The 25176-nt window shown below is 42.7% G+C and overlaps 1 protein-coding gene across 10 annotated transcripts in view; it reads left to right on the top strand.

Annotated features, from left to right (window-relative positions):
- The first annotated feature begins 4511 nt into the window (after positions 1 to 4511).
- prrc2c (proline-rich coiled-coil 2C) overlaps positions 4512 to 25176 on the top strand; it is a 55947-nt gene continuing 35282 nt past the window's right edge. For 9 of the 10 annotated variants that reach the window (XM_084067332.1, XM_084067340.1, XM_084067339.1 and 6 more), the window contains exons 1-11: positions 4512 to 5015; positions 13659 to 13831; positions 14996 to 15170; positions 15910 to 16022; positions 17450 to 17575; positions 18288 to 18628; positions 20260 to 20339; positions 21395 to 21531; positions 22436 to 22523; positions 22619 to 22802; positions 24196 to 25018. In XM_084067332.1, coding sequence (XP_083923458.1) covers positions 13714 to 13831; positions 14996 to 15170; positions 15910 to 16022; positions 17450 to 17575; positions 18288 to 18628; positions 20260 to 20339; positions 21395 to 21531; positions 22436 to 22523; positions 22619 to 22802; positions 24196 to 25018 — 2185 coding nt within the window. In that variant the 5' untranslated portion in view covers positions 4512 to 5015; positions 13659 to 13713. The remainder of the gene's footprint in view (positions 5016 to 13658; positions 13832 to 14995; positions 15171 to 15909; positions 16023 to 17449; positions 17576 to 18287; positions 18629 to 20259; positions 20340 to 21394; positions 21532 to 22435; positions 22524 to 22618; positions 22803 to 24195; positions 25019 to 25176) is intronic. The other variant, XM_084067337.1, reaches the window with a different exon arrangement.

The following is a 25176-nucleotide window of genomic DNA, read 5'->3' as shown; positions in this document are numbered from 1 at the left end:
GTTTCCATACATTACAAGTAATATGGGTGAAATTCTTTAATGCAGTTAAAAGATGGATAGAATAACAGAGAATAGAAGTACAGTAAAGTGCATTTAAGAAAAGTGGCTAATGTACATAATAAATTAAGGGAAGAATGTATCTGTATGGGGAGTCCTATTCAAACATAGATCAGATCAACTGTGCAGTCTGATCGATGCTACTGTATGCGTGCATACAATATCTTATGCATTTCTCTTCATTGTTTAGCATATGGCTACAGTGAACTTTCTAGCTTAATAAATAAAATATTCTGAAGGGAACGTCCAGCTTGTGTATGATTTTGTGTGACATCAAACTCTGCATAACCTGCTCCATAGAGATTAAAAATTTTATATACAATAGATAATTTAGGTTCACAAAATGTGTATCTGTCTGTGTCATATGGAAGGCAAAATTAAATTCTCTGGCAGAATTTTCTGCAACCTTGTTGTGATTTTTCTTTTGTCCTAATCTGACATTTAGAGGCAAAAAACAACATTTTGACTCGGATTTCAATATTGACCATATAACTATTAATTCACAAAGAAATCACTAAGCAGACAATGTCCTCATTACAGGTCATTGTCACATATAATATATAAAAGAAATATGAAATATAAAACACATATAAAAGAAAAATAATATTCATGGTGTCTTGTCCCAAAGGTATCCAGCATACCCTGTCATTTGTTGACTATAGGGTTAATGACATGTACGCCGATCTTCCACTTTGTAAGTGTAAGTTGCACTGAGCATCTGCTAAATGCCTAAATTGTAATATAGCCAATCCTGGATGTTTTCTGCCACAGCCCTTGTATCACAGGTTCTAGCAGACATTTAGAAGGAACTAAATAAAAAGTGTTTTTTTTCTTTCATCTAATCATATCTGATACACTCTGTGGAAAAGGCATTTGAGGTTTAATTGAAATTTCCTTTTAATGTCTTCTCTATTTATCCTGAAATAGCACAAGGGATAGTTGCATCGCATCGCAAATATCCACTACATCTCAGGCAAATATTGTACTTTTTACAACATATACGATTACAACGTAATTATTTGACAACTTTAGTTACTAGTTACTCTGCCGATTTAGATGATTAATCAAAACATAAATTAAGGGATAAATGATGTTTGATTCCCCTGATGGCAAAACAGGGAGAGTAGGAAGGCTGTCACAATTATTTTAGGCTAAGCTACCCAGCAGTACATTAAGTAATTCAAATCAGCCTCACCTTTATCAATTGCAACATTAAAGTGAGGAAAACATGAATGCGTTACTGAAATGGGCCATTCTGCATGATGAGTCCTATACTTTAACATTTTGTACTGTAAGCATATTTTTATGCCAACACCTTTGTACATTTACTCAAGTCAAATTAGTAATACAGGACTTTTAATTGTAACAGAGTAACAATGTATTTTGTAGTATTGCTACTTTTACTTAAAGGACAACTTCACCGATTTTCAACCTATCTTCATATAATAGGTCCTCACTAATACTCATGATAAAATGGTACAATTTTTTTCTACTCTGTCTGTGTCTCAGAGGAGGGCTGTGGACAGTTCAGAGTCCCGTCTACCAGTGACATCATCAATGGGGAATCCAAGCTAATAGAAACTGCAGGCTTTCTATTCATGGAAAGTTGCAATGCAATAAAAGAAGCCATTGTTCTTGTGTTAATAAAAATCTAAATAAAAAATGTGAAATCTTGTTGGAAAAACAAAATCAACGATGATGTCACGGGTTTCTGGACTGTCCACAGCCCTCCTATGAGACACAGACCAAGTAGGAAAAAATGGTACCATTTTATCATGAGTATTAGTGAGGACCAATTATATGAAGATAGGTTGAAAATCGGTGAAGTCGTCCTTTAAGTCAAATATCTGAGTAGCCTACAGGCTACTTCTTCCATGACTGGCCTACGTGTATTATTGTGTTAGATGTTTTTGTCACGTTTGGTGGAAGTAACTAACATTTACTCTAGTATTTGTGTAAAAGTTTGAGGTACTTGTCTTGTACAATACTTAATTATTATTACCTGAGTATTTCCATTGCACGCTACATTATACTTCCATTCCCTTACATTTCAGAGGGAAATATTGTGCTTTCTACTCCATTTGTTGTTACAACAAATATAAATGTTAAAATAATCCAATATTTCACAAACAAAGATGAGAGAAAATACCCCAAAACAGTAGTGTATACAAACAGATTCATATCTTAAGCATTTACAACAGTAACATGCTCACTGATGCTCCAGTAGCCTACATATAATCAGTCACAATCAATCTCAATATATATATGTTTTAATTTAATACCATAGGAACATTTTGCTGCTTTTATGTACTTTAAAAGAAATACAAGTAAAATACAAGTTGTATTTTGTATTATACAACCACCCCAATTGTATAAGTTATATTGTATTAACAATACTCCACCATCAGGGGCGGATTAACCGTGCCCGGTGCTTGGACCCGGTTCGGTTTAGTAGAAGACATGTGTAGAATCGGCCTCAGGTCTTTAATGGGTTAGTTAGGTAATCAGGCCAAGAGGCTGAGAGCGTGGAACTGTTTTCAAATGAACCGCCGCACAATGCAGGACTAGTGTTGCCAGATTTTGCGAGAGAAACAAGCAACCAGGTATGGACCAGGTATGAAAACAAGCCCAAAATAAGAGACATGACATGACTTTAAACCTATATGGATTGGCCATTTGAAAATAGCCAATCTACAAGTCGCGAAAAAATCTTGAAATAAAATGTGGAATATTTTTTTAAACATTCTAACACAAATAGCTTGACTACATATTCATTTGGGGGTCCATGATGGCATGACAATATTTGAGAACCACTGGTCTAAATAATAATTGCACATTTTGAAAACAAGCCCAAATAAGCAACTACACTTTAGAAACAAGCCTAAAAAAATCGCAACCCGCAGCTACTATTTACAAGCAACTTTACAGACAAAGCCAGAAGTCACTTATAATAAGCGGACATGGCAACCCTGAGCAGGACCCAAGGACCCCGGAAAAGGAATCGTCCACGCATAACTTGTCGGCACCAGGGTTGCCAGGTTCTGCAAAACAGGTTTTGAGGTCTTTCAAAGTGCGCTTGTGCTTTACAAATGTTTATGTTTGTAGGCCTATGTGATTCAAAAATGTATGTATTCATAGATGAGTAAGCGTGGCCGTTATTGTTCTGCTTTTGTGGTGAGAGTGAGACCAGAACATTTTAAGTAGGCACTTAAAATGCTTATGTTATGTTTAGCCAACACATTTTATTTTATTATTATTTAATATTATAATTAAATATAATCTAGCGTCTCGGTTACGATATAGTCTCAATACTTAAAACAGCGCAATCTGAAAAGATATCCAGTGATTTGAGATTTGGGCTTTGTGAATGCAACAGTTTTTGTCAGTCTGTCAAACTGCTTTGCTTGCATGGATACAGTTTTTCTGGCATTTTCTATGTAAGACAAAATTGTCATGATGTCTTTATATGTATCGCCATATGATCTGTAACATTTTTCACTCTTTGTAATATTAAACTACTCACGTTCCATGTGAAATAATCTCCAAACTGAACTGGGGTAACCTCTATGCCCAGATCCACTTAAGAGAATTTATAGTGTGATCAGAATTTCTCATAGCTTGTGTTGTGTGTCACCATTTTCCAGACAGAAACATGTTAAGTAAAAACACAAATATAATCAGTGGTGTAAAGTAACTAAGTACATTTACTCAAGTATTGTACTTAAGTACAATTTTGAGGTACTTTTTACTTTACTGGAGTAGTTCCAATTTTCAGTACCTTTACTTCTACTCCACTACATCCTAGAGACAAATATTGTACTTTTACTCAACTAACATTTCAAAACTTTAGTTATTAGTTACTTTTAGATTTTGATTATCATTACAAAAAATACAACCACTTCAGCCCTATACATTTTGCCATTTGAAAATAGGATCTACAAGCTCACAATGCTTTGCGACTGGCGATGTGATGCATTGTAGATCTGCTATTTTCAAAAGATTTGAAAAATGACCAAGTAAAAAAAAAGTATTTCTACATTGCTGCATTGATACTTTTTACTTGAGGAAAAAAAGTACTTTTCCCACTACTGATGTTGAGTAAAAACACAAACGTAATGATGCGTAAAACTAAAAAAAAAAAACAATCAGGCGTTAAACTAAAAAAGAAATAAAAGGGGTCTGTAGCCCTGCATGTTAAACTGGGGGTCCTTGAAATTAAAATGGTTGAGAATCACTGCTAGAGCCGTAAAAAAAAAAATCTCCTCTTATGGGGGTCCCTGGCATATCTTTTGAAATGGGGGTCCGCGGGCAAATAAGTGTCAATTTGGGGGTCCTTGACATGAAAACGTTTGAGAACCACTGGCATAGGGGGATTTTGGCGTCACAGAAAAAGGTGGATAACAGTCGAGCAAACCTGGCAACCCTCAGTCTGCCATCTTTGATAGTGAGACAGGCCTGAGCGGGGCCTCACACAGTCAGAGAAACCGTCTCACACGAGAGAGAGAAGAAACGGGGTGAAAGGAGGGAAGACAAGAGGAACGACGGGACTGAACCCGTACCCCATTCCCCCGTCAACGTCCCGACGAAGAAACGAGACGGAACTAACTAACTAAGGGACGTTAAATAACAAGAAGAACCGAAACGGGGACGTAGGACTCTGACGAGCTGGTTGTGTGGCACACGCCGCACACACACACACAGCAGCGCGAGCTCAACGAAGCTAACCATCGTTAGCCTGAGCCAGGCTAGCAGGCTAGCCAACAGCTTTTGTAATCCGCCGGCCACCAGACACACACACACACACACACACACACACACACACACACACACACACACACACACACACACACACACACACTGTTAAAACGACTAAACCAGGCCAAATTCAAACGGAATTCTCGTCCATGCCAATAGAAGACACAAGAGGACAAATCAAAGAAGGGACCGGCGGCTGCAAGGTGGGTTATTGTTGGCACGTCAGGGGGGATGTTGTAATGTAATGTAATGCAGGGGTCTTCAACGTTTTCAGGCCAAGGACCCCCTTAGCTGAGAGAGATAGATGAAGCAGGGACCCCCCCTACTCTAGATTGTCTAAAATTGTGTTTCAGATTGAACTTTTTTTGTTTACGTGGTCCAGCTCTTTTTTTCCCCTCCACACCAAACACCTCTTTAGCCAAAAAATAGCCGATCTACAAGCTCACTGCGAGGCATTGTGAGCTTGTAGATCTGCTATTTTTTGGGCTAAAGTTCTCCTCAGGAAAGGGATGCTAGGGTTCAAGTGGTTAAGGTAAAACAAAATATCACATAACAAAGATTTGGCGGACCCCCTATAATGTAATGAGTTATGTGCATGCTTTTCTTTGGTGTAAATGCCCATCACACACACACACACACACACACACACACACACACACACACACACACACACACACACACACACACACACACACACACACACACACACACACTCATTTAGCTCTCATCGCGACTGGCTATCCCAGCTAACGCCGATCGCGAACACCACGATCGGCGTTAGCTGGGTTAGCCAGCCTGCTGTGCTGTGGTCGCGATGAGAGCTAAATGAATGTGTGTGTATGTGATGGCGATCGGAGCAAACCGAAAGTATGTTAAAAGCGATGCAGCCTGGCCTGCCGCTCAGCAGCACCACGTTGCACATCTGGATTCTAAAAACCTGGCTGGGAGTGGGTTGCCGGCAGGATCGAGGCGTTTTGCTGATGATAACGTCGCTGCGGTGAAGAAGGCATTATTATTATTATTTGGGGCCGGGTCGGGTGAGTTCCTCCCGGCGGAGAGGAGAGGAGAGGCCCCTGTGATCCACCCTGCCTTGCCCACACCACCCCAGTAATCTAGGTCCACGCAGCAAGATGGCCTGACTCATCATCAATGCCACTGATTTATGGAAACCTGAACGAAATTGCAGTCATAAAAGCTGCCAGGCGTAGATGATCTGTCTCTGACCAATTGTGTTGGGTGTTGGATTTCCACATTTTGGATGTTGGCATATTTATCTGGATTGATGAGCACTATGATTTGTCAATCCGTCTCAAGATGGTACAGGAAGGCAGCATTGAAGATTTCCCTACACGGGGGGGGGGGTACATTTTTTTTAGTGCATCAATGGTACAGCTCATGAGTCTGGCCTCAGGGAGTGAATGTCTTGAAAGGATTCAATGGCAGTGTCATTGAATCATTATGACATCTCCGTCAGCAGGCTTTGAGAATGACTGATGAGTGAATTCATGCTGTTTCCTGCTTTTTTTTTGATGGAGGGTTTGCCTTTGAGTCTTAACTAGAGAGGTTACATTTGTTTTAATGTTCAAGTGATTTGATGGAAGTGAGTTGATTGATTTAAGTCAGCCACTGTATTTAATCAGATCATAGATGTACTGCCGGAGATGGAAACGGGCCTAATCAAACATAGGAACATGGGGCCAAAAATCAAGATGGCTAGACATTTCCTTGTGACTAAAAGTGGATTTAAACTTGAGTTAAGTATGTAAATCCACAGGCTTTGACAGCCTTTCCATTTGATCAATGAATCATTCTGTGAGCGTCGTTTACTTTAGATTTAGTTTCTTTCTGGCATTCATATACCAGCATGTTTTTCATTAGTGAATGAGGTTAAATCATCAGTGCCTTTTTATTTCTTGTGTGTCTTATCTGGGCAGGCAGTGAGATAATATTACAGTCCCTTCCCGTGGTATTGATGGTCAGGTAGGGCAGAGCCACAATAGTTTGAGGTTGGCCGGCGGTTCTTATCCTTCACCACCCCATCATTCATCTCCATGGGACCAAAAATCGTTAAGAGGAGTTTACGAATGGCAGTACATGGTACATTCTACCAACCTCAAAGTTTTCTGGAGCGATAGAATAAACGGAGGCTTATACATAGAAGGTGAAGTGGTGGTCACTCACTGCATTGGCCCTTGTCCCTTTCTGACCATCATACTGTGTGGGAGAGAGAACGACCGGTACTGGTGACTCGGTTGTTAATATCCACCTACTTAACAGTTAGTATATAAACTGGAGATATTGAACTTCTCGACTGTCTGTTTCACTGCATCGTTTGCAGTCATTTAAAAGCTTAGAAATTGTGGAAACAAATGTCCTTGGCTGACTCTCCCATATAGGTCAAAATTCATTATTAAAAGTCTTTTTAATAATGAATTTTTAAAAACCTGCTAGCAGAGAGTAAAGGGAGCCTGTTCAGACAACAATGGTACTCGCACGCTGACCAGTCTCCCTCAGAAGTGAGCAGTGATGGTGTGTGTGACACATGATACGTGGTTCCTTCCTGTAGAGAGGGGTGGCATCCTGACCAGGGACAGGAAACTAATGTTTTAATTAATTTGCCACAGTGGCCATGGCTAATGGGTTGAAAATGTACCCGCCATTTCAAATTCCAATGTGAACTCCCAAACCTGTGGTTGAAATGGACCAAATTTGTTGCCAATAATTGCCAGTCTGTCAGTGTGTGGCTGATCCTTGTACACAATAATAGTCCTGTAGCAGAGGCCCTCAGATTTTGAGATACCCCTACCCGAGGTAGAACAAAACACAACCATGTTTTTTCTTATCTTTAGGGTCTCCCATTAATGAAATGGATTGTTGTGAAATTTTATTTTGGGGCAAAATTAGTTGTTTTGGCTATTCTTTAGAACTACCTCAATCTCTGGAATAGGCAAATCCGAATAGGGCAAAGGTGACCAAAAATGCTATAACCTGAGAATGCTCACTCTTATCTTCATCAAATTTGCTGAGGTATGAACCAGGTGTTTACCCTACATCACCAAAGAGTCAGAATGTAATTTACCTAAAGAAATACTGAAATATAGTCCTTTAAACACACTTTTAGTTTAGGCGGAAATGGTACCTTTGTAGTGTGGACTCCTCTACTTTCCCTCATTTAGAAAAACAACATACATTTATGTCAAACAAGCTGTTACTGCATAGCCTAAGATGCTATTAAACAATAACCAGTGGTTGTGTGGAGAGATCTAGTACAGTTTTATTGCAAATGAGATTTCTTTAGACTTACATACCCCTAATCACAGTATTCCATTTGTGTAATGCTTCTCTGTATTGAGGCCTGCAATTCTTAAAATGAATTAATCTATGCACCTTTGGTTTGGATGTGTATATAAAAAAGTTCTTACTACTGAAATCATAAATTCATATATCCATTAATTAATGACATGGCTTCATGTTGCCCCTGCCACACACAGCAATCATGTGTGAGTGTGATTGAATATGGTGCTGTACTTTGCATATATGAAAAAAAGCACCGTACCCTAAAAAAGCGCCTGGGAATCCATTGGACTTGTCCAAATTGCAGAGATACAATTAGATAATTGTGAAATCCAATATTTAGTTTGTGATTAAAACACTGAAATGGTCACCCGTTTAACTAATTATATAGTAAATGTCCAACTACTTATATTTATTTTTTACTGGAACAAGGCTTCAAGATATCCTCAAAACACAACAAAACTAATAGTCACAATTTGCAGTAATTCAGAAGGTGGTGGCAGAGAATATTGTCAGTTGAGAATATTTTCAATATTGAAAGGTTTTGGATAGCTCTGTGGATCAAATTTAGCCCAAACTAAATTCATCTTTGACTATACACCCCACCCCAAAAAAATGTCTTGCATTATGAACCAATCTCTCTGCACCCCTCCCCTTACCCACCCAACTCCTCCCCTACATACACGAGAATATTTATTTTTCTCGTGGACAAGCGCAGTGTCATCTTGTAGACACAAGATTTTGAAAAACATTAAATAGATGTTTTAACACATTATGAAGGCAATAAGTGTGAGTGTGCAAAGAGGTTAGTGTAGTGGAGGTTAGTGTAGAGCTGTCAGAACCGAGTATCTACTGGGTGCCTAGACAGGGGGGAGTATGGGGTGTGGGTCTGGTCTAGAGTTTACACTGGGTGCAAAGGGGGATATACCTGGATGTGTGGGCAGGGCATATCCCCGCCCAACATAAATGGGCCTGGGGTTCCCCTCAGGTGGGTAGAGGGGAGTATAGGGGGTCACTGGATTGCTCCCTGGGCACTTGGAGCACAGAAGAGCAAAGTTAGGAGCCAAGGAGACCCTGAGCTTCTCCTCCCCCCCATGTCCGACATGCAAAACCTCCAACAGAAATGATACGCCATTTCAACGAAGACAGTTCTGCAAACGATACATGAAAGATAAACTTGTATCTTTGCCAGATCTCACTCCAAGTGGCTTAGGGTGCCTGCGCTCTCCTCGTTCTCAGCTCCTCCAAAAGCAAATTAGCATTTGGGATGCAAACGATTTCTAAGTCACGGCACGCTGGAGGACGGAGTGAGGAGGAGGCAGAAATTAAGGTATTGGAATTTAGCTAATGCGTGAGGCTGAGAGGAGTGTCCCTATGTCGCCTGGCTCACTGGATAGTCCCACTGGTCCCAAGTGGACCTCCACGCTTGCTCCCAAGATAGGCATTCCCGAGATAGGCTCTCTTTAGTTAGCATAGGTAGTGAGGACAGTCCCCAGTGGTGGTGGTTGTAAGACCTCCACATGTTCCAAGACTGTGTCATATACATATGTATGTATGCCAAATGGACCTCCTGGCGGGTCTGGCTGGCTCCTATGCCCGAGATAGGCGCTCGTGAGTGGGCATAGGCATTCGTAAGGAGGGTCGCCCCCCCATAGTGGTGGTTGTAAGACCTCCACGTGGTGGTGCATGACTGTGTGTCAGGCAGACAAGGGTGTATGTCGGACTGGCTCACAGGAGAGTCGTGGTGGCTGACCGTTAATATTCCCAGGGGCCCCCAGTGACTTATCATTATGGCTCAGAGCGTCCTCTCCCCTCTCCAGAACAGCTCCACAACAAAAACTTGGTGACAGACACAGCCCCTTATGGGCGTGGAGGTCGGTTAGATTGGGATTCTATGGGGAGACTGGAGCCCAGGGCATCATGGGCTGTCCCCTATACGTACCTTCTTGCTGTTAAAAATATCAAGGTTCAAGCTTATTGCCAGCAGTACCAATCATAAAATAAAGTCATGTGAAATTAATTTTGCACTAAAACCTCACACAACTACTAGTCTCAGGAATAAGGAGATGTTTGTGACAAGCACATCTGCACCTTATCCACGCCACACTCCTCCACCACCCCTGCCTAGACACCCAGACACTAGATACATGTTGTGATAGCTCTGTACTGACTTGCACATCCTCTCTAGGCCCATAAGGGGCCATTTCTCTCCACTGTATCCCCACTTAGGAGTCCATCTTCCCCATAGACCAGACAAGTGGCCATTCTTTTTAGTGTAGCGTTGTGAGCTTGTACATCAGCTATTTTCACAATGTTTGCCTCTTTCTTACCTAATATTTGAGATAATATTGAGTCTTAAGAGTAATTCAATTGTAACTTTAGAAATGTGCAGATACCCTGTATACACATACTGTATGTTGGTTTGTTTACTGTTGAGTATTGAAAACAATGTTGCACATCAAGCTAACCATCTGGGTGGGGACCCCCCAAAATCATTTGGGGGACCCCCAGTTTGGGAACCAGACACCTTTACAAACAAATTGGTGAAGACATTTCTCAGTGAATTTCTTCCAAGATTTGTGTAATATTCCCAGTCTATCACATTGGCAGCCATGTTTTACAAATGTCACAGTACCTACCACCCAGTAATAATTCATTCATTCCTTATTGGTATCAAAAGAAATCTTGAAAGCTTCAACAGAATGTGAATTACATGTATAGGTGATGAATATACCAATCCTGGGCATTATGGCATGTAGAAAAGGGAGAAATGTCAAATTACATTGTTAAATATGCTTATAACCAATTGCTTTAATATATAATTGTACTTATAATCACTTGACTATAATTTATATATGCTAATTGGATTCCTAGATCACCAAAAATTGGATTAGGCACCAAAATGACTTGTGTAGGGCAAATAATGAAGGAGTAATGGTCTTTTAAGGAACTGGTGACGGCCATCTTGGACATTTGACATTTCTAATGATCAGATTTTGGTAAACTTTTGATATGTTATTAAGTACACCTGATGCTACAATAAACCATTGAGAAACCTTTGGTTCTAATTATTTTTGGGTCAAACCATATTTGCACCCGCCTATAATGTTTTATTTCCAGAGATGGGTTATGTCTAAAGAAGTCTAATTTGCAATAAAACTGTACTAGATCTCTCCACACAACCACTGGTTATTGTTTAATAGCATCTTAGGCTATGCAGTAACAGCTTATTTGACATAAATATATGTTTTTTTTCTAAATGAGGGAAAGTAGAGGAGTCCACACTACAAAAGTACCATTTCCGCCTAAACTAAAAGTATGTTTAAAGGACTATATTTCAGTATTTCTTTAGGTAAATTACATTCTGACACTTTGGTGATGTAGGGTAGACACCTGGTTCATACCTCAGCAAATTTAATGAAGATAGGAGTGAGCATTCTCAAGTTATAGCATTTTTGGTCACCTTTACCCTATTCGGATTTGCCTTTTTTCAGAGATTGGGGTAGTTCTAAAGAATAGCCCAAAAAACTAATTTTGCCCAAAAATAAAATTTCACAACAATCCATTTCATTAATGGGAGACCCTAAAGATAAGAAAAAACATGGTTGTGTTTTGTTCTACCTCGGGTAGGGGTATCTCAAAAACTAAGGCCTTTTTTGAGGGCTTGCTACAGGACTATAAAGGAGGTGAAGCCAACACACACAAAAAAATATTATACTCCAATTCACTCAGCAGATCTTCCTTAGCAGAAACACATTTTCGATGTATGCTGGCCGCTGGACATGGATGAAAGGAGGACACCAGTTTTTTTTTACTGTAATGGAGTAACTGCAGGGAGGAAGTCAATCTAAGTATCAGGCAATGGGAACAGCCAGAGGTTGCGCTGAACCAGTTGAGGGTAGGGAAGTGGTATTGGGTTTGATGAAGATTCTAGTTTTCTTTTTTATTCCCTTGCAGTCTCTTTATTCACATCCCACTGTAGACGGCAAGAAACCCCCCAAGAAAGCCCTTCATTGTGTATATATATATATATATATATGTTTTAGGGTTGAACTGATAAAAAACATCTGAGAATTAGAAGAAAGGTTTGATGTTGAGTTAACCGTGGCAATCATGGCTTGTCCTCGGCTGACCCCTAGTATCCAGGATTCAGTAGCGCGGAGCTCCTTTGGCACTGGTGCTTGTAGAACGGAGGAAGTAAGGTGGACCATTGTCACTCTTGTCTGCCTTGCATCTTATCATTCCATAACGCCTCCCAACAAACACACGCACGACGTCTGGCCCAAACCGTCTGACCTTTTGTGAGTCGCAGATGAACAAAATGTAAAAAATTGATATAGATGATTTATAATAAATAAACCCGCATTTTTTTTAACGTTCTTAATCATGTCCCAGAGTGTGATGTCAGTACGGCTTGGTTCAGAGGGGGAGCACTGCTGATTGATGGCAGTGGCAGCGCAGTATGTCTGTCTGCATGGTTGCTTCTACTCTCATCTGAGGAGAAGTCCCCTTGGCAGGAGTGCTGTAAGGGGCTGTAAAGTTGTTCAGGGACAGAGACCGTCGGGTGCTCCACTGTCTCTCCCAGCCACCAGGACCACTCTCCATCAATTATAAATGACCCCCGTGTGACTCGAGGAAAGAGACAGAAGCTCCAAATGCAACATCTCTGTCCTTTTTACTTTTCTCATGTGTACTCTCTCTTGCTCACTTTTCTGTCTTGCTTCAGGCCTTCTCCTTCTGCTCTACCCACTTGCCCGCTCCACACACACACACACACACACACACACACACACACACACACACACACACACACACACACACACACACACACACACACACACACACACACACACACACACACACACACACACACACACACTACTCTTCCTTCACAATCATCCCCTGCTGGTTTTCACTCTCCATTCCTCCTGCCAGCCTCTCTCTCTCTCTATTGGCTACTCTGCTTGTTGTCGTAGGTAGTGCAGGCATGGCAACAGGAGGACATGCCTCTTTGAGCAGAGAGAAGAAGGTATCATTCCGGTTGTGGGAAGAATCACTTCTATCTCTCTCTCCCTCTTCCATCGTACTCGTTTCATTCCTTCACTCTCGCCACAATATCACAGGCAGAGCAGCCTCTCTGCAGCTGTATGACTCAGTGTTATCTCCATGCGGTGTGGCTTTTCTCAGCCCTGTGAGTTCTTTCTTTGCAGAGCAAGTGGCTTTAAGTTGGCCTGGTCTCAGCAGCAGTTTCAATGGAAAGCGTTTGGCAACTGATATCGTTTCTTGGGCGCATATTTAAGAGGGTTCTGCAGGTTTTGTTAATGCATTGCCTTGCCTTCCAGTCTACATTTTTCTTACAGTGAAGTCTTGTAATCAACACCCACAAGGGTTTTCAGTAACGTATATGTACGGAAAACTCATGAGCATAAGACGCTTGCTGGGAAAACTCTGTGTGGTTAGAACTAATTTCAGTCTTCCTCCTCATGTCTACCCTTTATCCGACCCCGCCCGCTTACCTCCTGTGTGTCTGTCTTCCACCCGGTGGCCTTTAGGAGGCTGGTTCTGGGGGTGAGACCAGAGGACCAGACTCGATGAGTTTCAAGCGAAATGTCCGAGAAGTCAGGGCAGAGCAGCACCAAGGCAAAGGATGGCAAGACCAAGTATGCAACCCTTAGCCTCTTCAATACCTACAAGGGCAAATCTCTGGAAACCCAGAAAACTGCAGGTGAGTTCTCACACACACACACACACACACACACACACACACACACACACACACACACACACACACACACACACACACACACACACACACACACACACACACAAAATATATATCAGCAGAATTAAATATCCTACCATAGCCAGCGAGTGAACTGTGAGGCAGTGTTTGCATTCATTGATAGTGTGTAGACACTGGTTTTGTTTCATTACACACACTCAATGTCAGAATCATAGACTCAGACATTGCCTGTCTTGCTCAACTCACTTAAGCCATAGTCATGAATCATGATATAGAAAATCTTATTTGTACGCATTGCAAACAGTATTACAGTCCTCCTCACTGTATGCTGCCTTGCTGGATAATTTTATAAAATGGCATGAAATCAAGAAAAAGGGTAGTTATCTTTATGGTCTGGCTCTGTTGGAGGCGAGCTGTCTGCAAATGGGTCTGGTCGTGTGTTTGTCCGCGGCTAATCTCGCAAACCCCTGGACAGATGAGCACCAAATTTTGTGTGCACATTTTTTTTAGTCAAAGGCAGTTTGATCGGGTTGAATCCTTGCTCAAGTATGAAGTCATCTCACGCAGTGTTGATTTAGTCGACTAAAACTATGACAAAAAATGTACGTCGACTACCTTTTTTCACTGACGAAAACTAAATAAAAACTAAGCTATGATGACTAAGACTAAATATATTGACAATTTCGTCAACAAATAAAAACTAGACTAAAATGTTAGAGGGACGAGTGGAGAAGAAGTAATTTTATGTTTGGTTGCGCTAGGGTGTTGCGCTCTGAAAACAGCAGATCTACAAGCTCACAACGCGTCTCGCTGCGACGCGTTGTGACCTTGTAGATCGGCTATTTTCAGCATGCAAACGAAGTGTAAAATCAGCCATTACGACGCCATCAAGGCACCGCCAAAATACATTTAAGTCGACTAAACCAAATGTAGATTTAGTCGACTAAAATCTTATGATATTTAGTCGACTAAAACTAGACAAACAGTAAAACATTTCAGATGACTAAAATATGTCAAAAACTAAATTTGATTCAAAAGACAATGACCAAAACTAAATCAAAATTTGCTGTCAAAATCAACACTGATCTCACGTAACATCTTTCTTTACATTCTAACTGTCTTTTTTTTTTTTGTCCCTGACTGCAGTGGCTGCCAGACATGGGCTCCAGAGTTTGGGCAAAGTTGCTGGCAGCCGGCGCATGCCCCCGCCGGCCAGCCTGCCCAGCTTGAAGGCGGAGAACAAGGGCAACGACCCAAACGTTAACATCGTCCCCAAGGACGGCAGCGGCTGGGCATCTCGACCTGAGGGAGGGGACGAGAGGTGACATGAATGACACGTGTACACGCACACACACAAAACCAAACCAAACACCCTCACATATACTGTACTTCCTAAACTGAGGCAGCGTACAACTTGTATGTGTGCGACACACTGCAGCAGTGTGTCATATTTATGCACGCATAGGGCTGTCACGATTACAAATTTAAGTTGACGATTAATTATCACTGAAATAATTGCCATTAACGATTTAATTGTGTTTCTGTCGTTGAAAATGTATGGAACATTATGAATAAAAATGACATTTCTTTTTGGCTTTTAGCTATCGTAAACAAAAATTGCACAGGTCAGACATGACAAATAACACATATTTAAGTACTTTATACTTAAAAATAAACATTAATAGTGGAAATAGCAGATCTATAAGCTCAAAACACGTAGCATCGCACCTCGTTTTGAGCTTATTGATCTGCTATTTCCACTATTTTTGACATTTTTTGAAAATATGACATTTTTTAACATGGAATTGATTATGACGATTATGCAAAAATAATTGCGATTATATAAAATAATTCCGATTACACAATTATGTAATAATTGTGACAGGCCTGCCTACATGCAGTGCGTCATATTTATGCACACACACACACACACACACACACACACACACACACACACACACACACACATGATACAGCTCCTGCCCCACTGGAAATGCGACCCCTTCTTTATCTCTCTTTGACGTCCAAACCCCTCCATTGTTGTTTTTTTTGCACCACAGGCAGACTGAGACTCCCCCGCCCCCGACCAAAGCACCAGCCCCCCCACCTCAGGAGCTTTCCATTGGGGGTAGCCGCTCCTGGGCCAACAGCAAGCCACAGACACAGCCTGAAGGTGAGTAAGGATCCTGATGACTTCTTCCCCCAGGGTGTCAAACCGGCTCGCATTACAATGGGATGTTTCATCATGAAAAAAACGGTGCTCAATCTCACCATACTGACTGTCGTAATGGCATGGATTTGAGTCCAGTCTAAAACCTAGCTCTATCGGCCATCACTACACTGTGTTGCATTTAACTCATTCAGTGCCACATGGCGTCTAAGACGTCCGTTTTTATCGCCATTGTTAAGCCCTGAGCGCCACGTGACGTCTAAGACGTCATTAAAAAAAATAATTTTTGGGGGCGGAAAAAATTTTCTAAACCCAAGATATCATGATTTGAACATTTGCTGCTCCATTCACTCTTTGTTTAACTTCTTACTGAAAAAGGCTGTATCTCGGCTCCTGAGCACTTTTTTTTTAACAATGCATTTTTGGCTCTGGCACTGGGACAACACAGCCAGAAATAAGTCTGGCACTGAATGAGTTAAGAAACAGAAATGCCTAATGGTGCGTTCACACGGGCAGATTAAAAGATACAGAGGTACAAAAAATAACAGCATCTTTGTCGCCGTGTCGCTTTGTATCTGTGTTGCTCAGCGTGATTGTTGACGTCATCAAACGTGCGGACATCGGAGTGACAGTTGTAGCTTTGTGTCTTTGCATCTGGAAGTTGAACCCTGTCCAACTTGAATTTGTAGCTTTGTATCTTTGTCGCTAGAGAGCAACAGCTACAAACGTCGGATGTATCTTTGTCTCTTCATGTCGCTGGTTTGCATTGAAAATGAACGGTAGCATGTATCTTTTTATCTGCCCGTGTGAACCATATAGAGGTATAATATAACTAGAGGGCGGATTGCCCCGCCCCCAGCTATCATTTCAATGAATGTGCTCAGAGGCGTTTTGAAGCACCCGGAAGTAAGCATAGGAACCAATATGGAACCAATATGAACCAATGGAATGGATCCATTGGTCGTGACGCGTCGTGAGCATGCGCGCTAAACGGAAGACGCACGCGCAGTAGCATTTAAGTGCATTCTCATATTTGACCACCAGGCGTGGCCGCTTCGCTGTTCTACCGTAGTTCTGGGGGCTTGGTGTGAACGCACCATTGAGATACCTTTCAGACAATGACTACCCGTGTTGGAGTTCTGCAGTGTTTTTTGACTTTATTAATAGACATGAGAACGGCTTAGCATCGAGGGTTCATTTTCCCACTGGAGACCAATCAGTTTTGTGTGTAATGATGGCATCAGCTTAAATGCCAAATAATTTAAATGGTAAGTGCTGTGTTTCTAACGCTATGCTGAGGAAGGCTGTGCTGAAATGGTGTTTTAGGCCCGCCTGTACCCCAACTAAAACAAAATCTAGCCAAAGGATGGTTCTGTGAGTGCCGGTGATTGTTCTACTTGTTTTGACACTGTGCTGCGTCTCTTGTACAGGGGCTCCTCGTGTGAGCAGCCAGTTCCAACAGGAGTTCCCCAGCCTGCAGGCGGCCGGCGAGGCGGAGAAAGGGGACGGTCAAGACGAGGAGCCCTATGGACCTGGCCCCAGCCTTAGACCTCAAAGTACGGGTGCCGACATGTGCACACAAAACCTGCATGCACACAGCAGTGTTGATTTTGACAACACACTTTGATTTGGTTTTAGCCATAGTCCTTTGAATCAAATTCCATTTAGTTTTAGTCATATTTTAGTCTTAGTTTTAGTCGACTAAATTTACAGTTGATTTAGTCGACTAAAATGTATTTTGGCGGCGCCTTGATGGCGTCGTAATGGCTGATTCTGCACTTGGTCGCATGCCGAAAATAGCCGATCTACAAGCTCACAACGCGTCGCACCGCGACGCGTTGTGAGCTTGTAGATCTGCTATTTTCAGAGCGCAACACCCGAGCGCAACCAAAGTAGGTCTTTTAGTTCTACTGGATCCCTTCTCCACTCGTCCCTCACTAACATTTTCTAGTTTTTATTTGTTGACGATATTGTCAATATATTTAGTCTTAGTTTCAGTAATCGTAGCTTAGTTTTTATTTCGTTTTTATTTCGTTTTCGGCAGTGAAAAAAGGTAGTCGACGAACATTTTTCGTCATAGTTTTAGTCGTCGAAATCAACACTGGCGCACAGGATGTACATAGTCTCACAGAAACATTTGTCTCAGTGCATGTTTATTGATCGCTTCCTATTTGCCTGCTGCTCGGGGGGGATCGCGCTCTCCTTGACAACGAGATCAGGTCAAAACGAAAAAATCAATATCTGTGCATTCTCAATTTTCTCCCCTAGATGTGGGCAGCTGGCGTGAGGGCGGCGGGAGGAATCTGAACACCGCACCCAGCCCCGCCGAAATGGAGAGCAGGGCACCAGAGGAGGTCAGCGGCGGCGGCGGCAGCAGCAGCACGGGCCTCCTCGGCACCCCCTCGCCCCCCGGGGAGACCGACGAGCCGGGCCGGACCCTGGCCATCAGCGCCGATGGCCAGAGGGGGGAGAAGTCGAGGGAGGCCGCCAGGGAGAGGATGCCCCCCTCGTCGGGTCCCCCTCAGCCCAAACTCAACGGGGGGCAGCAGCCTCACGCGGGCGTACCGCCACACCTCCACCCTCCGTTCCGGAGCATGATGCCACCTTATGTAAGTTGTTCGACGCGATGAACCGACGTGTCCTCTGTAAATCATATACTGTGCCTCGTGTCACATAAGGGCGGTCATGTCTGGATTTGGATGGGGTGTGACAAAAGGCAGAAAATATCATCCTCGCTGGTAAAAAAAAAATGTTTTGTGCCAGGGACCCCTAGAAGAGAAGATTTGTGTTAAATGTTTTTTTTGAATAGCCAACATATAAATGGATAAAGTGTTTAAAATGATTGTAATGCTGTATTAACCCATTGAGACCTGAAGCCTATTCTACATGTCTCCTAAATCTCAACAGTATTCTGAAAAACCTATGTTTCTATGTGAGTGGTGCTCAATCTTTTTCATGTCAAGGACCCCCAAAATGATATGTATTTGGCCGCGGACCCCCATCAAAATATGTTGTTCCAGGGACCCCCCAGAAGCAAAGATTTGAGTTAAAAATGTTGCTTTAAAAATATACATATTCAAAGATTTGCACACATTTTCAGATTTTTCAAAAATAGCAGATCTACAAGCTCATAGCGCGGCACTCGGTGCCGCGCTATGAGCTTGTATATCTGCTATGTTTTAATAGCCTAAAGTGCAAAATAATGCTTTTTAGCTCAAATCTAAAAATGACACAGTTCCAGGTCTTAATGGGTTAACAACTTTAGCTGGGGACCCCCTGGAACCCCACTTTGAGAACCACTCACTGTTCCACACTACAGGCACGCGCTGAAGTGTTACTTTGCTTCTCCGTTTGTCAGTTTGAATCATCGACATAAATAAGGCCATCATCCGCAAATCGATAAAATAGTGTTTAGTTAACCTGCATAGCTTTGTGTATCTTATAAACCCCTCTTGCTGTGCAGCGGTAACATGCATGTTTTTGCAATAACTTCTCAAATGTTTGAATTCGTGTGCATATACAGTATCAATGCTTGTAAGGCCCACAGTTAAGCGCGTTGTTCATGTTGTTAAAGCTATGTAACGTCAAGCTCTAATGGGTTGTTAACCGCCGTTAACACTGCAAGTGTGTTTCGTGGCATGCATTGAAAATTGATATGGCCAGGAAAATGGACAAACGTCTAGACATTCTGCCTGTCAGTTTAACCCTTTAAGACCGGGAACGCATCCGTGTGTCATTTTTAGATTTCGTTGGGCTATTCAAAAATAGCAGATCTACAAGCTCATGAGCTAGTAGATCTGCTATTTTTGTTAGCAGAAAAGTTGTGTATGTATGTATATATATATGTATGTATGTATGTATGTATGTATGTATGTATGTATGTATGTATGTATGTATGTATATTTTATTTTCTGGGGGTTCCTGGAACTAAATATTTTCAAAATGTTTGCTTTAAAAAATATATAATCCAAGATTTTGCCGCGAATTTGCTCGATTTTTCAAAAATGGCAGATCTGCAAGCTCATAGCGGCACGGCACTCTGTGCCGTGCTGTAAGCTTGTATATCTGCTATTTTTGAATAGCCAAAGAAATCTAAAAATGACACACACAGATGCGTTCCCGGTCTTAATGGGTTAAAATCCTAGCGTAACCGCTCTGTACTGGACATATCCTCAGTGTGACAGAGCTCTTTGTGATGGTCTGAAGATAGACTGGGTTGTTCCTGTGTTTTTTTGTGTAGATGTTCCATGCGTATCCTCGGATGCCGTTTGCCCCGGGGCAAGCAAACTTCAGATTCCCTTCGCAACAAGATGGTGCCAAGTGAGTTCACAGCCCTCCATAGCCTGACAACTACTGTTACATAATGTTTTTTTCAGCCCCATAACACACATTTATGAAAACATGTCATCTAGTAAGTAATTAGCCTTGGGAACCGACTGTTCCCAAGCCATGTGGCCCATAGGTCAGGAGCCTGTCTCTGTTTTCCTTCCTTTTAGTGCCAGGGTCTTCAAGCCATGGACCCCTTAGCAGAGAGAGAGCGATGAAGCAGGGACCCCCACCACTGCACATAGACTTGTTTGACAGCACTATCATTCATGCTAATGTGTATTTTCAGACAGTTAAAGGAGGAGTTCACCCAAAAAATGACTTATTTTCTATCAATTACACACCCCATGAAGCCTTGATTTCATGGAATTATTTTGCTTTTTGTGGCATTCCTAAGACAAATATTTGATGACCGTGCTAATGTGTATTTTCAGACAGTTAAAGGAGGAGTTCACCCAAAAAATGACTTATTTTCTATCAATTACACACCCCATGAAGCCTTGATTTCATGGAATTATTTTGCTTTTTGTGGCATTCCTAAGACAAATATTTGATGACCGTGTGTATTTCCGGTAGTTGACACAAATAATCTAAATAGTCTCATACCGGATACATTGGCCGGTAGGAGACGGGAATCAAATTATTATCTTAGGAATGCGACAAAAACAAAAAATAATCCATGGATTCAAGGCTTCATAGGGTGTGCAATTGATAGAAAACCCCCCTCTACATCAAACCTCTTTGCCGAAAATATATATATATTTTCAGCTATAGTTCCCCTCAGTAAAGGGACGCTACGGTTCAAGTGGTTAATGGTCGATTTGGTGGCCCCCCCCTCTTGTAACTCTGAGGAGCCCTTAGGGGTCCCGGACCCCCTGTTGAAGACCCCTGCCTCAGTGTGAGGTAGCTTGCTGTACAGTTTTGTGGCAAATGAATATAGTCAAGTCAAATTATAGACATCTCTGACCTGCATTGGGGCCACAAAACATAATGTTCATCGCAAACACAAGCTGCGTTCAAATAAGACTGTGTCTGTGCGGTTTATTCAGGGCCCCTCGGCCTAGTCGACCTCCCCAGGGACCCCCTCAGTCTTGGCACCAGGACCCAGACAGACCCTCCATCATCAGCGCCACCGAGCTCAAAGAGTTGGACAACCTCGACACGGAGGCCGACGAGGGCTGGGCTGGTCAGTAACTTTTGGATTCATTTAATTGCATGTTTTATTCTCTCTATCCACTATAGAGCACCGAAGTCTGACGTAATTTACACATCCTACCTGGGTCACGTTTTTTCCCCCCCGTTCTGAATCCCCATAGACATGTTTAATATCGCGTCAATAAGAACTGTGTTCCAAAAATAAACAAATGATCCCGGCGGTTTTACTCTTATGGATATGAACCATCAACTGACGGTGAGAAAACGATCATGTTACTTCCGACGAATTAGTTAAATTTCCGCAAGAAACAAACGATTCTAAGATGACCCAATGTTATTCTCCATAGCAAAATTACTTTACGAACCAGGCGACGAACGAGTGACGTCAGGACTTCTGTATTCTATTGGGTTAGTGAATAGAGAGAAAGCAAGGCCAGAGGGGAGGGATAATATGTAACGCATACTATGGATTTAATTCTGGGCAGCGATGTTCTAATCAAGCGGTACATTTCCCATTGATATTACATAAGGTTTTATTTTATTTTATTTGCAACCATAAATGATTTTTTTTTTAATCGTTAGGTTGGCAGTAGTCTCTCGGCCAGACTTGCCCCCCACAATTTTCAAATGTTTCCGGTCATACAGTCTGGGACTCGGATGCTCTGATCATGATTGAAATTTATCCTAATATGAATCAAAATCATCTAAGTATATTTAGCGTGCTGCTTAGCAGAAATGGAAATGAAAAAATTAAATGTAAAGATATTTTTAAATATATTTTCGTGAACGGAAGTGCCAATTTCCTCTCTTGGATTTCGGGAGGTGTTGTTCCAGACTCTATATAGCATTCTGAGGTCGTGGGATAGTTTTCTGGCTATGCAAGACTACGTTGCCAGGAAACTGGCTTATACTAACTTATTTCTCCTTCTGTCCAGGTGCCCAGATGGAGGTGGACTACACAGAAAAACTTAACTTCAGTGACGATGAGGAGAACCAAGCTGCTAAGGAGAAAGGAGAGAATTGGTAAACCGTTTGGCTTTTGTTTCACTGTTTCTCATCATAGAGCAGATCATTTTCAGGTGACGGGGTTTTTAACCGAGAATGGTTTCTCGTTCCAGGGAGTGGATGGGTAAAATGGAGCGTATGAGGGCTCGGACGGCAGACAACCAGGAGGGTTGGAAGGAAGGGTCAGAGGACCGCGGGGGCAGCAAGAGCTCTTGGGCCGACGGCGTGGACCCCAGAGCGCCATCTCCTGGCAGCATGGGGCAGTACAATAAATGTGCACCTCCACAGGACTATCAGGTGGGACAAAAATATCATACTCCTATCATGTACTTAACCCATTGAGACAGGGAATGCATCTGTGTCATTTTAAGCTTTCTTTGGCTATTCAAAAATAGCAGATATACAAGCTCATAGCGCGGCACCGAGTGCCAAGCTTGTAGATCTGCTATTTTTGGAAAAATTGGGAAAATGTGTGCAAATCTTTGAATATATATATATATATATATATATATATATTTTTTTTTTTAAAAGCCAAACAGGTTTTTTTTTTTTAAACGTATGTTGCTATAATATCAGTGGTTCTCAAACTTTTCATGTCAAGGACCCCCAAAATGATATGTATTTGTCCGCGGACCCCCCCCGCGGACAAATACAAAATTGAGTTACAAGAAATGATTTGCACACATTTTCGCGATTTGTTTTTCAAAAATAGCAGATCTACAAGCGCTATGAGCTTGTAGATCTGCTATTTTTGAATAGTCAAAGAAATCAAAAAATGACACGGATGCGTTCCCGGTCTTAATGGGTTAATGTGATCTCAATGTGCCTATAATCTGTTTGTTTTTAAAAACGGGAAGGTGAATGATAATGTTAGCTTGGTTTGTGTAACATGCAAAATGTCCTGTGACATACATCCTGACTAGTATGCTGGACATTGTCTGAATACCTGTGCAATACCTGAATGTTAGACGTCAGTGGTGGCTTGAATCAGTAGTTTTGACCAGGGTTAATCGCCATTCTGGCTTGTGGTGGACATTTTTGTCAAATTTCCATTTTTGCCATGGACATACAAAATTAGTGCACAATAATGTTACCAGAAACACATAAAGAGCTAGCCCTGAATGACCATAGCAGGTTTGTAACTCTGAGAGTGTACAAATGGAACAAATGGTACAAATGGAACCAAACGGACCCTTACGGGTCCGTTTGGTTCCATTTGTACACTCTCAGAGTTAAGGGAGTCCTTGCAAACAAAACATTTGAGAACCACTAGTACTAGTGGACTCCTAATATGCGGTAGTGTCATAGTAAATCAGAGTCATGGATATTCCGAAGAAAACCTGGAGACTTGACATTCAGTAATTGGGTCTAAAGGCCTTTACACACCGGGGACAATTTTTTCATGCGAATAATACGTTTTAAAAAAAAAACCTTATAAAGTCAATGCAAGCTTCCATGGAGCGAAAAAACGCCTTTTATTTATTCGGAACGAGTCAGAATTTTGCGTATATTCGCATAATCGCCGGTGTGTAATGACCACTATGATGGAAATAAGAAAATTATAATGGTGTGTAAAAAAAGAAAATCTAAAATTTGCCACGGACAAGAACAAGTCTTTGCCACGGACACATTTGTCCGTGTACAGACACATCGATGACCCCTGGTTTTGACAAATTCGTCTCTCCTTCAGGGTGGCCGTACGGCAAGTGGAGCCGCCCCGCGCGGGGCCAAACCGCCGACCGCCGCGCCGCCCGCCGGCGGCGGCGAGGAGGACTCCGAGGCCTGGCGGCTGAAGCGCAAGAAGCAATCGGACCTCTCTGAGGCCGTGGAGCGAGCCCGGCGGAGACGAGAGGGCGAGGAGAGACAGATGGAGGAACAGCGGCTCGCCGCGTGCGCCGAAAAACTCAAACGCCTCAACGAGAAACACCGAGCGCCGGTGTCCGAGACCAAACCCACACCCGCCGCCGCCGCCGTCGATGCCGGCGGTGAGGAGAGCGCCGCCGCCGCCGCCGCCGTTCGAGAGGAAACGCCCCCTCCGCTGTCGGCGCCGGCCCCCGCGTCCAGCCCTGCCCCCTCCCTATCTGTGCCGATCGCACAGCCCCAGCCTCCGACCGTCACGCAAGCTCCTCTGCCGGACAGGGAGAGAGAGAGGGTGGAAAGAGAGAGGGAGACGGCAGAGAGAGAGATGGCAGAGGTGGCAGAACGAGAGCGGGCAGAGCGAGAGAGGGAGACTGTGGAGAGGGAGAGAGTGGAGCCCAGCGTGGAGGAGGAGGAGCAAGGGCAGGAGGAGGAGGAGGAGGAGGAGGAGGTTCACTTCGTCCCCTGCCAGCAGCCCAGCCCCCCTGTCCCCGTGCTGCAGAGGCCCGTCGCCGTGACCCCGGAGCCTCCGGGTGGACAGGAGGGCTCCTTGGCCGAAGAAGAAGAAGAAGAGCCTCTGGTGGAGGAGAACCAAGCCGACAGGACGGTGACGCCCATGCCCATCCGGGACTATTTCAGCATAGACGACAGCAGAGGTTAGCCCACTCTCATGGAGTCTTGATAGATGTGTGAAAGATTTATGTATCGTTGCTGTCGGGCAGAAACCTCTTTATCGCCATATTCTAACTTATTAGAACGAGGGTCTTCAACGTTTCAGCCCAAGGACCCCCTAGTTGAGAGAGAGAGAGAGAGC

The sequence above is a fragment of the Gymnoscopelus microlampas genome, assembly GCF_963454915.1.
Source record: "Gymnoscopelus microlampas genome assembly, chromosome: 9".
In the NCBI taxonomy this organism is placed as follows: domain Eukaryota; kingdom Metazoa; phylum Chordata; class Actinopteri; order Myctophiformes; family Myctophidae; genus Gymnoscopelus; species Gymnoscopelus microlampas.
This window is presented reverse-complemented; position numbering and strand designations above follow the sequence as displayed.